The 15,262-nt window shown below is 36.2% G+C and overlaps 1 protein-coding gene across 1 annotated transcript in view; it reads right to left on the bottom strand.

The window, feature by feature from the left end:
- The window catches only part of LOC132379705 (protein CC2D2B-like), a 144,834-nt gene that overhangs the window by 42,313 nt on the left and 87,259 nt on the right, over positions 1-15,262 (bottom strand). The window contains exons 19-24 of the mRNA XM_059947995.1: positions 14,808-14,955; positions 10,205-10,331; positions 8,157-8,360; positions 6,024-6,116; positions 4,611-4,705; positions 2,568-2,735 (exon numbers count right to left, since the gene is read on the bottom strand). Of these exons, the coding sequence (XP_059803978.1) occupies positions 2,568-2,735; positions 4,611-4,705; positions 6,024-6,116; positions 8,157-8,360; positions 10,205-10,331; positions 14,808-14,955 (835 nt within the window). The remainder of the gene's footprint in view (positions 1-2,567; positions 2,736-4,610; positions 4,706-6,023; positions 6,117-8,156; positions 8,361-10,204; positions 10,332-14,807; positions 14,956-15,262) is intronic.

The following is a 15,262-nucleotide window of genomic DNA, read 5'->3' as shown; positions in this document are numbered from 1 at the left end:
AGATAAAGGGGAAGAGGAAGGAATCTGATAGGAAAAGAGAGAGGACCACAGGAGAAAGGGAAGAAGGAGGGGTCCCAGTGGCAGGTGATAGGCAGGTAAAGAGGTCAGAGACCAGGGTGTGGAACAGAAGAAGAGGGGAGGGGGAGGGAAACTTTCTGTTACCAGAAGGAGAAGGGAGAGTCATCTTTCTCGGGAGAGAGTCATCAAATCTCCTATTGTCTTCTTATATGACTGCAAAACAGCCACTTCTCCTTTACTGTTGATGGCAAAGGCCAATTTGTTCAATAAATTATAATAGAGCACAAATAATAACATGGGCCCAGAGTAAGGGTGAAGAGATTTAGAGAGGAGATAAAGAATTTTTTCAATCCTGATAGTGTGTGGTTAATGGAAACAGATATTTAAGAAGTAGCTACAGATGTACTTGAATTATTAAAACATAGACCACTACAGATCAAGTGCTAACAATTGGAATTAGTTAGATGTGATAATTGATAGTCAACATAGACATAATGGGCAGAAAGGCTTGTTTATGAGTGGCAACCAACACAGCTCTATAAAACATACATTAAACAATTATTTTATGTAAAGAACTATATTGATTTGAGATTTTACTTGTGGCCCTCTGTCCCATTACATTATTCAGCCAATGTGCAGAGATTTTAGTCATCTATATTTGGTAAATGCAGATATTCTATACCTAATGCACAACAACAATGTTGAAGTAGTATAACATAATTGATTTCTACCTTTCTAAATTGGGAAAAATAGCTATGAAATTATCATTTTGTTAAGTTTAGTTATAACTTTAGCTGCAAACTATTTGGCATGTATTGACATTGTTAAAATGCACAACAAGGACTATATATTCATTTATAGATAATTTCACAAGAAAATTATATAACATTTCACTAATGATACTGCTTTGCTACCTGGTTAAAAGAATCCTCTTGACCTTCAGTTTTCCTATAATGCATATTGCTTGTCATTCCAGACACAGGAGATGTTAAGCCAAATAGTGGGTGTGTCCTAAGGATATAATTTTTCCATAATTTACAATGATTACCTGCAACTAGGAAAATGAAAATATCCAGGAACACATTCAGCAACAAAAAGGTCCCGAAATCTTATTAAATTGCATAATGTTTTACATCCTGTCTTCCCTATCATCCAACTTTCCCATCCCAAAACCCATCAGCAAATTCCTCCAGAATTCCACTCTGCAATACTAGGAGATTGCAGGCATATGGACTTCAAGAAATAGAGAAGCTTTACCAATTTAAGTCTGAAATTTAAAATTCCCTGATTCATGCATTACTCCCACTTAACTGCAACCCCATCATTAATACAGTAGATAGAGCTCCTTTGTCATAGCTAAAGCTTTAAAAAAGAAACTCCCATATCTGGTGGAAGTAACTTCTTTCACAGGATCTTTTGTGCATAAAAATTAATTCTGTCAATGAAATAAGTGTTACTGAGTTTTGAAATTGCCTTTGCTAATATTGTGAGACAGGATTGGATCGAAATTACAACAGCATCATGGAGAAGTAGTTGGGGGAACTTTAGCCAGTAAATGAGAAACAGCATTCTTCTGTCTTTCCATAAAACGAATTGTTATCTAAGCTCTGTCCTCCCTGCATTAACTGCCTGTCTTCTGTTGGCATCCTCTCAATTTCTTGACCTATTGATTTCAAAGCACTTGCAGCACTAATCTTTGCACCCCTTAGGATAGCTGTGGTAAGAAACATTGAAACTGAGTGCTGTAGGTTGAGTCTCTCTAAACACATAGATTTAAGGAAAAGTATTTTTATCCACCAACTTAGACCCCTTACAATAAACTGAGTGAATGGTTAGAAAATTATGCCATGAAAAGGAATGTGGAAGGACAGATTACTATCACAGTCAATTGATCTGCTAATCAAGCACATAGGAAAGGGGCCTGTTTGAGGTATTAGAAACTGCTGGCTAGAAAATACCGAGCCTTGCACATGCTTCCACATACAAGTAATTGCAATAAACTTTGCTAGCATCCAGTTTACAATCACTTTCTCATGTAAAATTGCACATAGTACATTAATATTCCAATAACTAGGCACTTGCTAGTGTTACTAGTAGTGGACCTAATCATGTTAACCTTGGTCAAGATCAAGATTAGCACAACTTTTCTAGAAGTATGTCTAAATTATTGTGGTGAAATGGCTGCAAAGGATATTTAGCTGGGCAAGGATACCGACTAAACGACCATCATGGATGAGGTGAAAGGGTGCAGAGAAGTCCGGGTAAACATGTGGAAGGCTTGGAAGATCCTGTAAGTCATATATGTAGGGTAATCTCTCTGCAGAAAACTGGTGTATGTGTTCGGAGAATATTATTTTATTTGTATTGCGAGAAGACTACAAATTTCTAAATTAGAGGCCCTTTGAAAGGAAAAGGGTAGTAAATTGGAAAATCAGTTCAGTGATGAGCCTTTTGACTTCAATAACTATAGCAATGTAATACTAAGGTAGAAAGATTAACATGAAGCATTATTTCTTACAAAGCTTCACAAGATTTTATACATTTCATACCTGGCAATACATTTTCTCATTGGTATGTTGTATGCTCCAATTACATTCATAAACAGTTTAATATCTCCATCAGACAAAGTCTGGGCAGGTATTTTCTTTCTCTCCTTACGCTGAGGCCTCAGTGTTTTTCGAGGTGAAATCAATTCAAACAAGGCAATGCTTATTTGGCTTTGATATAATAGTCAATAATAATAAGTTATTCAGTTATATTATCTTTCAATTCCAATGTAATACAAAAGATTAATTTTGTTGATTTTTATTTCCCAGTAGTCAGGTCTGCTAATCTTCCATTGTCCGCCATCCTTCCCCATCTGCTTCCTTCCCTCAATTAGCCACAAACTTGTAGTCACATTTTCAGCAAGAAAGCATAACTCATGGTGAACCAAAACTGACTTAAGGGTCAACTGAATCCTGTCCCAAGATGCTTTGTGGAGGTGGTGTCAATGCTGAATTTCAAATGGAAATCCTGAAATATTTGTTAATGTATGAACAAACTATGCTTCCTCATCCATGATATGTGACAATGCAGCATAGTTATATGTCATCACAAAAGGTTCCAGCACCGCTGGATCTGCCCTTTAGAGACATTTGAATGTGTAAACATGAGGGAATGTGGATAACTCCAACTTTTCCTCCATCAAATCACCTTTATTGTACTTTTGGTTAGATATCAAACTTACTTAAATTCATGGTCTTACAACATAAGCACAGGAGGATGACACAATCAACAGACAAATTTGAATCAATCAAAATGTCATAGGTGTGAACTCAGATTATAAGATAAGCAGATGTCAGGGAAGATTTTTGGGAGCAATTCTCAGTTATGGACAAAAATGTTTCACATTCTGAGTAATAGCAAAGGTGAGTTCTGTTACCTAAGGATCAGATAAAGTTTGAGGACAGATAACACTGGACAACAAATTTTTTTGAATGTGTTGCTTCCTCAGAATTTTTCTTTTTGGCTAATGTTAGACAAACTGAAGCTGAAAACAAATATAATTTCATACTACTTGTATCATGTAGGAATTTGGAGAAACAAGAAATTAACTTTTCTTGAATATATTGCATTTAATTGCATAATTGCAGATGCTTCGCCAATATTTCAACTAAGCTAAAATGTTTTGTTGATAATTTCTGTTTGTACTCAGTCTGAGGTTTCTTGCTTAAATGTCCAACAATAATCAGCCAACACTGATGGATTCCAGTTGCTCTGATACTGTTTCACCATGAGCGCAATGTTCTGGTGAAATGCTTCACCATGCTCAACACTGGCAGTAACAAGATTTGCAGGGAAGAGGTCTAAATAAAAATGCAGAAAATGAATCTTCAGTAACATGTCGCACTTCATGGTTTTGCATGCTTGAAGCATGTTGTCAACCACCTGCACACAGTTTGGTGCTCTGTAGTTGCTAAGAATACGTTCAACAACATCCTTGAATGCCTTCCATACAATTTCTCCAGTCCCACTAGAAGTTTTTCGAATTGCCTGTCATTGATGACCTGTTTGATTTGTGGACCACAAAAAAGCCTCCCTTATATTTGGCATCAGATAGCTTGACTTGAATTATGAATTTAAATAGTAAATATAGGCTTTTTTAAAAAAAATTGTGTATGATAAGGAAATTTCATGGTGATTTTTATCATCAGCAGCCCAAAATCAATAAGATACACCAAAAAATATTCAGGAAGCAAAATCTTTGTTGTCCAGTGTAATAGTTCAATTTAAAGAATTGCTTGCAAGGGAACTAAAACCAGAAATGACCACTCAAGAAGGCTAAAAAAGAGTATATGTATACATGTATGCCATAGGTTACAGTTAACCATTAAAGCTGCAAAAGAACAGAACATAGAGACCAATTTAGAGAATGGCACTGTGCAGTATTTTTAATTTCATGTAACATATAATGTAACATTATTTCTAGTGTTCCTTATATACTATTTGTGCGTCTCATTTTTAGTAAACTTTTTAAAGGAGGAAATAAATTAAGCTAAAATCATTTCAGCTATTATTTCATGACTGAACAAGTATATTAATTAGCTCACCTTATGGTAGTGATATCTTCACATTCAACAACAACATCTGGCAGTGTAAACTGATGCTTGACCTTCAATAGTCTTTTCAGCACAGAAGTTTTCACCTTCCAAACAACATGTTAAAGAATCATGTACAAAAACTGTTTTGATTGAAATAGTTTTGTTGGTGTAAAAAGCAAATTCAGTTTCTCCCGTGATGGCTTCAACAGCATAGTGTGCACATTTAATTGTAAAGTTTTGCTGAAATTATTCACTTATAGATTTAAATGATATCAATCTAGTAAACTGAGTAATATATATAACATGTTAACACTAAATCATTGTCACAATATGCTCATACTTAGAGTCACATTTTCTTGAAAATAAAGTGTCACGTGTACATTTAATCTCTTTATTATAGATTTCCATTATCTGCAGTTATGTTTTAAATTTTAATTTACTATAACATTCTGACTGACTACATTTTCCAGTCATTCACATGCCCATGGATGTATGTCATGTCCCCTTCAGATAAAGATCTCAAGGAAAAGCTGGCTAAATGGTAGGAGAACATCTTTCATTTGTAGCTTCATTACCTGGGATACAATGGAGTCACTAACCTTGTATGAACTTTTCAGTTGAAAGTTCTTTTTGCAGGCCAATTCTAAAGTGTCTTCAAAACAATACAAAAATTGACAACCTTAACAAACTACTGCAATATCCTCTGGGACAGGCCTTTTGGAAAACTTTGATAATATGGATCATGCATTAGTATAAAGCAAAAGTCATATCAGGAATTAAAGCATCTAAAAAGACAATGGACACAAAAATTCTTGATCCTAAGCCCATAACCTTTATTTTCTTGAGAACTGAAATTAGGAGAAATTCAGAAGAAAAGGTCTAAAAGCTTGATTTAGAAGAGCATCTGGGTAGGCGCTGAAGGAGACATTCAGGAAGTACAGAAACAGAGTCAGGCAGCAGTCATTGTTTTTAATATCACTTGGTAAGAGCACACAAGCACCTACCATCTTCAAATGTGGTTTGAAAAGGTGATACAGAGACTCCATGTACTGAAAGATCCTGATTCCCTAATGAGTTTTTAATGGAGTCTAGATAACCAAATAAAAAGAAATGCTCAACCCTCTAGATTAAAGTGAACATTTAATAATGGTAAAACAAGATGTTTGAAAGCAACCATGATTTTTGAAATAAAAAATGTTTCTCTATTGACTTGGGCTTGCTTACTTATGTTGTCACGCTAGGTAAGCTCAAAGGAACCTCACGATAAGGTTGAATATTTCAAATACCCAGTTCGCAAAGACTGGATAGTTGCCAGATTTTCTGGCAGGAAACACGGATTAGAATAAAGTAACTTTGGCAGAGTTGCCAGGTTTATATATTTTTGCTGAACTAATTTTCATAATTTTCATAACACTTAACTACCTTCTCAAGATACTTAAGTGCCATCATTCTCTGTTCTGTTAGTGAATCTTCGCCCATAATTATAAAAACATCATCCTTTTGAATTTCAAATTCCTAGAAAAAGACAAAAAAACTATTGCTTTATGAAAGATAGAGCACAAAATAGCAAAATCTTGTGGGAAAATAAAATGATTGCAAACAAACTCTAAATTTGCCACTGGTCATTTCCCTCAGCTTTGCAAATTCTTTCCTTTCCTAAATTTATCCATCTCCCCTTTGAACACTACTTTTAGATACTATGCTCCACAGATCTGGAATAACCTTCCAGACGATGTAAAGTCCACCCCAACTTTAAGCTCTTAAATCGAGGCCTGGAACTTTTCTTTTTGCTGTAGCTTTTAATTAGAATCTCCTGCACTGTAACTTCTATTTATCATATCTATTTTTGTGTAATTTTATTCTCTTATATATTGTCTGAAATTTGATGGTTGATTTTTATATCTTGTTCTATGTGAATCACTTTAAATTGTCTTGTGTTTGTAAAGTGCTATACAAATAAACTTGCTTATTTACTACTAAATCTGTATCTGCGGCAGTGGAATCTAAGTTCCTCCAACAACAACCATGTGGTGATCAGGAAGTCTGAGACCAGAAATCTTTACAGTCATGGCAGTCATGAATTACAAACCCCATAAAGATTTTATGTGATCTTTTTGTGCTATCTATTTTGAGATAATAAACTATGCTAAGTTACTACGTTGTGCTTGTACACTTATTGCCACATCTCCTGGATACTTGAATAATAGGGTCCAACCAACCCAGCCTATTACAATGACCTGATGTCACATTTGCAGTTTCTCAGTTCTCTTCTCCTTGGGCACTGACTGGTAATCGAAGAAGATTGTTATCATGAGCCCTCCATACTCTAACAGAGGAAAGTCAATCATTCCTCATTAAAAATTGACCTTCTAATTACTTGTTAAACTTGCAAACCTTTAGAGAAGCAGGCACCAGCATCACCTTCAATATAAAAAGATATGAACAGAAGCAAACTATTCACACTTGCAGACTTTTTCTGTCACATGGGTGATCTTCGTTCTAATTTAATCTGAACTTATTTTTTCATATGCTTACTACATTTGCTTAGCAATATCTAGTAACATGAAACTTAAAATTAAACACTGATCCAGTATCAGCTGCCATTTGCAAAGTTATAAATTACTACCACCCACTCATTCATTCATTTTCAAAATGCTTGATACTAATTTTTAGTCCAAAGGCATCAAATTGTTGGGTAAATTGTACTTGCAGATTACCCTTAGGTAAATGGTGGAATTTGGGAGAAGCTAAGAGATATATACTGGGATTAATGTGGGAATAGGAATAGGAATTAATGGATGTTTGATAATTAGCATTGGTATGATGGGCTGAAGGGCCTGTTTTTTATAGTTCTATGGCTATGTCTCTACTCTTAACTTTTGTAGGACTATATTTTGGAAGAAGAATAGAAGTTGCAGTCACTATGATGTATTGCATTTAATGCCACAGAGCAGCATGAATTTCAAGATAAATGCTATCAGTTCCCCTTAATAGCTTGAAAATATTGATAAACAGATTAATTTTCTTTGTTGTAGGCAATGTAACCCTCATTTGCATAATCACTTTTAGAATTTAACCCTTGGACTATTATCCTGGTACATCTATGCTCCCCAGTGGTCTATATAAGTTGTTGTGCCCCAAACAAATGACAGTTCTCGAGGCAGAGGCTAACCAGGTTCACATTTGGCTGTAACATAATTTTCTTCCTTGTATTGCAGCTCCTCTACACATAAAGATCAACATTCCACTAACATTTTTTATTATTTCGGAATATGTTCACGACATCTTCATGTTCCATTTACATAGACCCAAATCTCTTTGCACTATCGTTGCTTCTAGTTTTGTACTGTATATTTGACCCTATAGCATTAATTGATTTCACTGATAGAATTTGACAAAATTTTAAACTTGGTGATCAAATTTTCTGCTATATTCTCTGTAATATAATTAATATTTCCAACTCTCCTAATCCTTCACATTTTGCACCACTAGATTATTACGTTAGTATTTTTTTACACAGATACATCAGTTTTGTAAGGCAATGCAGATACTAACCTCAAAAATATGTTCTGGTACTTCTCTTTCATATGGTGGCACTTGCTTATAGCAACAATATTGAGGAACTCCAGAATTTCTATGCACCAGCAAACGAAAACGTTTAGACATCTCCAGTTTTTCATCTGTTATAAAGTTAAAATCATCTTCCATTTGGTGCAATCTAAAATACTTGGGGAACCTTTCACCTTCCTTAGTCGCATACTGTCAGAAAGGGCATAAGTTTAAATAATACCTTAGAATCTATTTCTGTTTTACAGAAAAACAATAATATCTGACAGCTCTGACCCATTGAAAAGTTTACACATTATTTTGTTTAACAATTAAAATAATTTTCCATAAATTCAATCACACAATGCTAACTGAAATTAATTTAGCATACATCATACATTTACCTACCACTTCCAATCAACTCATACCAATTTTACTACATGTCCTTGAGCCCACCATTTGTGCCAACAAATGTATGTACATTAATCCTACGCTAATCCTACGCTAATTAATCCTACATTAATCCTACGCTAATCCTAATTTTTATTCCTTCCACACTCTCATCAACTCTCCCAGATTTCAGTACTCACTCACGCACCAGGGGCAAGTTACTCTGGCCAATAAACCTATCAATGCTCGTGTCTTTGGGATTTTGAAGGAATCCAGAGAATCTGGAGGATTCACATAGTGTCACATGTGCTTCTGATAAGAATGTGGGCCAAATTTAAATGAAGTTAATGTAGGGTTAATGGAATTGAGTCACTGGTGGTTGGCACGGACTTAGTGAATCAAAGGACCTCTTTCCATGCTGTATGACTCCATGTAGTCTCAATACAGATAGAACCAAAGGTCAGGATTAAATATGGGTTGCTAAAGCTGTGAGGTAGCAGCTTTACTAACTGTACCACAGTGTCATAAAATTCAGTCAGCACTTCCAGGCAAAGTCACTTTTACAACCGCGAAGTCATTTCAGTGCTATGGTGCTTGAAACTTTTGGAACATAACAGGATTCCTTGGATAACATTGCCTGGGGGTGCCTGTTATAGGGCTATGGGCATAATGTAGTCTTAATCCTAGAGTGAAGAATTATAATACCTGCAGAGAAGTGTGAAACCTACTGAACTCTACCTCCCACACCAAATGCATCCCCACAACTCACCAACTTTGCCGAATGTCCCCAATCCAATAAGTTGTGGTTTCAGTTCACAATTCCCCTCCTTTCTGCTCTAATTTTGAACTCCCTCCACCATATAACCCTCTCTCATTCCAAGGCCAACCTGATTTTGGCCTTACCAAAGATAATCCCAATCCTGGGTTTGTTTAAACCTGTTAACAATTGGTAGCCACCCTAAACCTTTTACATCTATGGTTAGTGTAATTCCTAAACATTCATTCATATGCTCAACACATTTGCAATGTCATAGGGAGATACAGAATGAGAAAAGGCCCTTCAACAAATTGAATTTTTCCTTCCCTCACAGTCTCCTCTGCTCCTCTTAGATACCACACATACCAGTAATCTACGGCTATCAAGCAGCCCATTGATCCACATGTCCTGAGGATGTGGGAAAAATCTGAGCATCCTGAGGAAATCGCCATGGTCCCAGAAAGAATACGTGAATTCCACTCAGGGAGCACCCAAGGTCAGGACCAAACAAGGGTCTCTGGCACTACTTGGCATTTAGCATAAGCACAATATGAAATTTCCTGAACTACAGTGTTAACAAACTGGTGATCAGCATTGGCTGATTGGACCAATCCCATCATTCCCTGTTCCATCAAGTGTCACAGACCACTAGCTCAAACAGGATTGGATTGACCTCCCAAGGAGGCACATTTTCAAATACAAGAATGTGAAGAGGCTGTCAATCTAGGACATAGGCCTCTATGGTAAGTGATTTCAAATCAGTTGGACATCAGCCTAAGTAGCTTCAGTTCATCTGCATTCATGCAAGTCTGTACACCCTTTAAGGTGTCTAGAATTTCTGGACAATGATGTATAACATCTTTTGAAGGTATTCTACTTTGTCAACCAACACAACCAATTTTATACTAACCTTAATTACATGCATCAACTCTAAATTCTGGGGATCATTAGGATCAATTCTAGCTTCTTTTGCCCATTTGGCAAGTTTCTGCAGATCATTTATCCGAGACATCCCTATTGAAGTAATGGCATCCATGCTGAAATTAAATGCAAAAGAGGGCTAGTTTGTCATATTTGTTTCATTGCATACACACAGTCTGATAAACTTACGGAATACCTTGGATATTGTTTTAAAATATTTCAGTTTTTACAGCATGAAAGTTTCCTTTGTGTATTGTTTCTAGCAAAATTTAAAAAAAAAAGATCTGGAGCTGAAATCAATGCCCTTTTTGAACAGTCACTCGCTAACACAAGTAGAAAGTGTAAGATTCAGAAAATAATTCAGGTTCCACATATGCCAAACCTATTTGTAAATTGTGTACTTTGCCTCAATAACTCAATAATGAGACATTTAAAAATGGTTGGAATATATTTAAGTAATTAAATTCATCAAAAGTATTTTTTAAAAACTTAAAGGATCCTTAAAATGTATTTTACTGAAGTAAATCTGCTATAACAAATCACCTACATTCCCTGAATTTTTTCACCTTAGACAGTGACTTAAATCAAATAAAATCAGACAACACACACAAAATGCTGGTGGATCACAGCAGGCCAGGCAGCATCTATAGGAGGAAGTACAGTCAATGTACTGATGAAGTTGTCCTGACGAAGGATCACAGCCTGATACGTCAACTGTACTTCTTGTGTGTGTGTGTGTGTGTGTGTGTGTGTGTGTGTGTTGCTTGAATTCTTACCATCTGCAGATTTCCTCAGTTTACTGAGCTTTGTCACTGAACTCTGGATGATTCGATCTAGTCAAATATTTCCTCCCACTCAACTTCCTATAAGGCAATGTTTTTGCTCATCCAGTTTTTTACTCCATTTATCTGTTCTGATTATTGTATCTTTAAGAGCAAGCTTCCAGGATTTTTCCTTACCCCGAGATTTCCTTACAAGGTTCACCGATGTGACAGTCCCATTTCCAACTCCTTGCTCTTTCTTCCCACCTACCAACCTGAGCCAAGATAGGGAACTTCATCATTCACCTCACAAGCCTTCACATTCATTTAAGTATGCAATATCTAACTTTTACCTCTTTCATTCCTACAAGCCAATGACTGGAAGTCTTCCAGGAAAAGCAGCTTCACATTTTGTTGTGTTTCTCTTATTCTTGTCATATTGAAGGTTCAGAGGAAATATAGCTGCCTTGCTCCAAAATAGAAGGGCAAAAGTTGAGGAAAAATCCCTGAAAAATCTGGAAAGACTGAACCCTAATGTAAATATCAAACACAACATTTTGGAAGCATGTTGTGTAAGGTAGTTTTACTCATTCATTATTAGCATGTTCAACTAATTTATTTTTTTCATGAAACTGGTGGTATTTTCAAGTGAATTTCATTTTGGCATTGGCATCACCCTCAACTGGAAGGAAACTGGACATTTGAAAGAAATTGATATCCTATTCTTTTATTAAACTTATGTAAAGCCTTATAAACTCAGAGGACATTTAGCATCTGAATAATGGACTGACATGGCGTTTGTTGACTATTGTGAATAATGCCATTAGAAATAACTTGTAAAAAATTACAAGATTCCATCAAAAAATTAAGCTGTAATCACTCTCACAGTGACTGGCTAGGCTATGGATGAAAACAACTGCAATTCAAAGTTTGAGGTAAATTAACTCTCTCAGTAACACACACAAAATGCTGGATGAAGTCAGCTGGCCAGGCAGCATCTATGTTAAAGAGCAATCAGTCAACGTTTCAGGCCAAGGACACTTCATCTGGTCTGCTGAGCTCCTCCAGCACTGTGTGTGTGTGTGTGTGTGTGTGTGTGTGTGTGTGTGAGAGAGAGAGAGAGAGAGAGAGAGAGTGTGTCTTTGGATTTCTAACATCTGCAGAAGTTCACATGTTTGTTATTGACACAATATGTATATATCACCATATACTATCGTGAGATTCATTTTCTTACCGGCATTTACAGACAAAGAAGTACAACAGAATCAATGAAAAACTACACTACACTGACAGACAGCCAATGTGCAAAAGAACACAAACTGCAAATACAACAAAAACAAATAATACTGAGAACATGAGTTGTGAAGTCTTTGAAAGTGACTCTGTAGACTTTGGAATCATTTTAGTGAAGTTCTCCATGTTGGTTCAGGAGTCTCATGGTTGAGGAGTAATAACTGTTCCCGAATATAGTGGTGTGGCACCTTATGTTTCTGTACCTTCTCCCGATAGCAGCAACGAGAAGAGTGCATCGCTTGGACATTGGCAGTCTTTGATGATGGATGCTAACACACCCTGTTGACATGCTCAATGCTGGAGAGGGTTTTTCCTGTGCTTTCATACCAGGTGGTGATGCAACTAATCAGGATAAATTCAATTGTTGATACATCATACCATAATTTCTGTATTTTTAAGTTATAACTCTCTTAGATATTGCTTACAAATACAGACACGCCTTCTATGGTAATAGAAACCATGGTGTGGATACACATTAATTAGTAGTCTATCAAGTATATTTAATACTGCACTGACTTCCACAGCAGGTCCTCTTTCTCAAAACACGTCCTAAAAAAATTAAATTATTTGTTCCTCTCAACATGATTCCTTTCAACCCAATATACATAAGTTTGAAGAACTGTGTCACATTTTCCAACTGTGAAAATTATATGCCTCAGGGCTCAATAAATTTAAAGATCACCAGATGCTCCAAATTGTTCCAAAACTGATCAGTTCCAATACAGATTAAGTGACTTAATTGTTGTCCAGTTCTTTTCTTCTCTTTACAAATGTTCCTGATGTGTAAGTTTTCACAGGATTCTCTTTTATTTTACAAATTCAGAATTGCTTTGGTCTGAACCTTACAGCTCCAGAAATGTTTATTTTCTCAGTCTGTCTTTTCTGTTACCATTTAATTCCTCCTTCTTTACATTTCCTTCAGATAGAATAGCACCATTTCACTTGTGTCGTATGATTATTCAATTAGTCTCTGGTCTATCAAAGATATTCCTTTTGTTCTCCTTAATTCTCTGTCTTCTCTTCAAATTAAGGGATATTTGATTTCTATCTTTTAGTCACTGATGAAATCTGGAATGTTAACTGTTTATCTCTCTTCAGATGTTGCCTGACCTGTTGACTGTGCTCAGTAACTTTCAGTTTTAATTCAGATGTTTGGCATCTTAATTTTGTTTTCAGTCTCTCATTTTCCAGTTCTAAATCAATTTTTATATGAACCTCTCCTGTGAACATTCTCCAATATTTAGCTAAGAAAGCTGCCAAATAAACTGAGCCTTCACACACAAAATGCTGGAGGAACTCAGCAGGTCAGGCAGCATCTATGGAAAGGAAAAAAAATTGTTGTTCCAGGCCGAGACCCTTCATCAAGGCTGGAGAAAAAGATGGGAAGTCAGAATAAGAAGGTAGAGAGAGGGGAGGAAGAAATACAAGTGATAGGTGAAACTGGGAGAGGGGAGGGGTAAAGTAAAGAGCTGGGAAGTTGATTGGTGAAAGAGGAAAAGGACTGGAGGAGGGGGAAGTCTGATAGGAGTGAATAGAATACAAATTTACTGATATTGATTTAAACCTGCAAGACTTCCGCTTGCCTAATTTAGTCACTCTTTTATTCCCTCATTTCTTATACTTATCCACTATTCCATTGTTATCATAATACAATTTCCTTTATAGGTAATTATTAGACAAGTAAATTAATCGCGGAAGACAGTTCTCAAAAAGGACTTCTGAGCCACAATTCAGGAATTGTCAAACATGAAATGGATAGAGCATTAATTAGATTGAAACCAAGGATGGATCTATCGAAGGATAGTAATGCAGGAAAAACCGTGAATAGACAGACAGACATACTTTATTGATCCCGAGGGAAACTGGGTTTCATTACAGCCGCACCATCCAAGAATAGTGAAGAAATATAGCAATATAAAACCATAAATAATTAAATAATAATAAGTTAATCATGCCAAGTGGAAATAAGTCCAGGACCAGCCTATTGGCTCAGGGTGTCTGACACGCTGAGGGAGGAGTTGTAAAGTTTGATGGCCACAGGTAGGAATGACTTCCTATGACACTCAGTGTTACATCTCGGTGGAATGAGTCTCTGGCTGAATGTACTCCTGTGCCTACCCAGTACATTATGGAATGGATGGCATGCAACTTGGACAGCATCTTCTTTTCAGACACCACCGTCAGAGAGTTCAGTTCCACCCCCACAACATCACTGGCCTTACGAATGAGTTTGTTGATTCTGTTGGTGTCTGCTACCCCAGCACACATCAGCAAACATGATAGCACTGGCCACCACAGCCTCATAGAATATCCTCAGCATCGTCCGGCAGATGCTAAAGGACCTCAGTCTCCTCAGGAAATAGAGACTGCTCTGAACATTCTTGTAGACAGCCTCAGTGTGTTCTTTAACCAGTCCAATTCAAAAAGAATTGGAAACTAATTCAGTGATACAGAGTCAATAATCTTTCAAAAATGCATTTAAATTTTAAATATTGCTCTTCATTTAAATTAAGGTATTTATGGCCCATGTCTCCTTACCTTTCTTTATAAATTTTTGGCTTTGGGGCAGGGGGTGCAAGGGCAGTGCCATTCTTATCTACTCCCCATGATATCGCATACAGTAATTTTCCAGATGTCAGTAACAAACATTTTTCAGGTCTCCTTTCATCTAAAACAAATGGAGTATCTATACACAGAAAATAAGTCAATTGTTAGATTGAGCAAAATATTAAACTTATTGACTTCAGTATATCGGATTTATGATAATATCTTTGCATTGATTATTCCTCAGAAATCAACAAATTTTGAAATGCCTTCAACATATGCAGGGGAAAGTATTCCAGCATCATAATCCACATGAGAACTTCTCTTTGCCTGGAAGGAAATGTTGCAAGTTTAAGCCCTTTGATCATGCTTGATCCCTTACATATAATTTAAGAAAAAACAGATCTGAAGGAACAAAATTGATAGAAAGAGATAACAGTTTGAATGTA

Source organism: Hypanus sabinus, chromosome 22, assembly GCF_030144855.1.
Source record: "Hypanus sabinus isolate sHypSab1 chromosome 22, sHypSab1.hap1, whole genome shotgun sequence".
NCBI lineage: Eukaryota > Metazoa > Chordata > Chondrichthyes > Myliobatiformes > Dasyatidae > Hypanus > Hypanus sabinus.
This window is presented reverse-complemented; position numbering and strand designations above follow the sequence as displayed.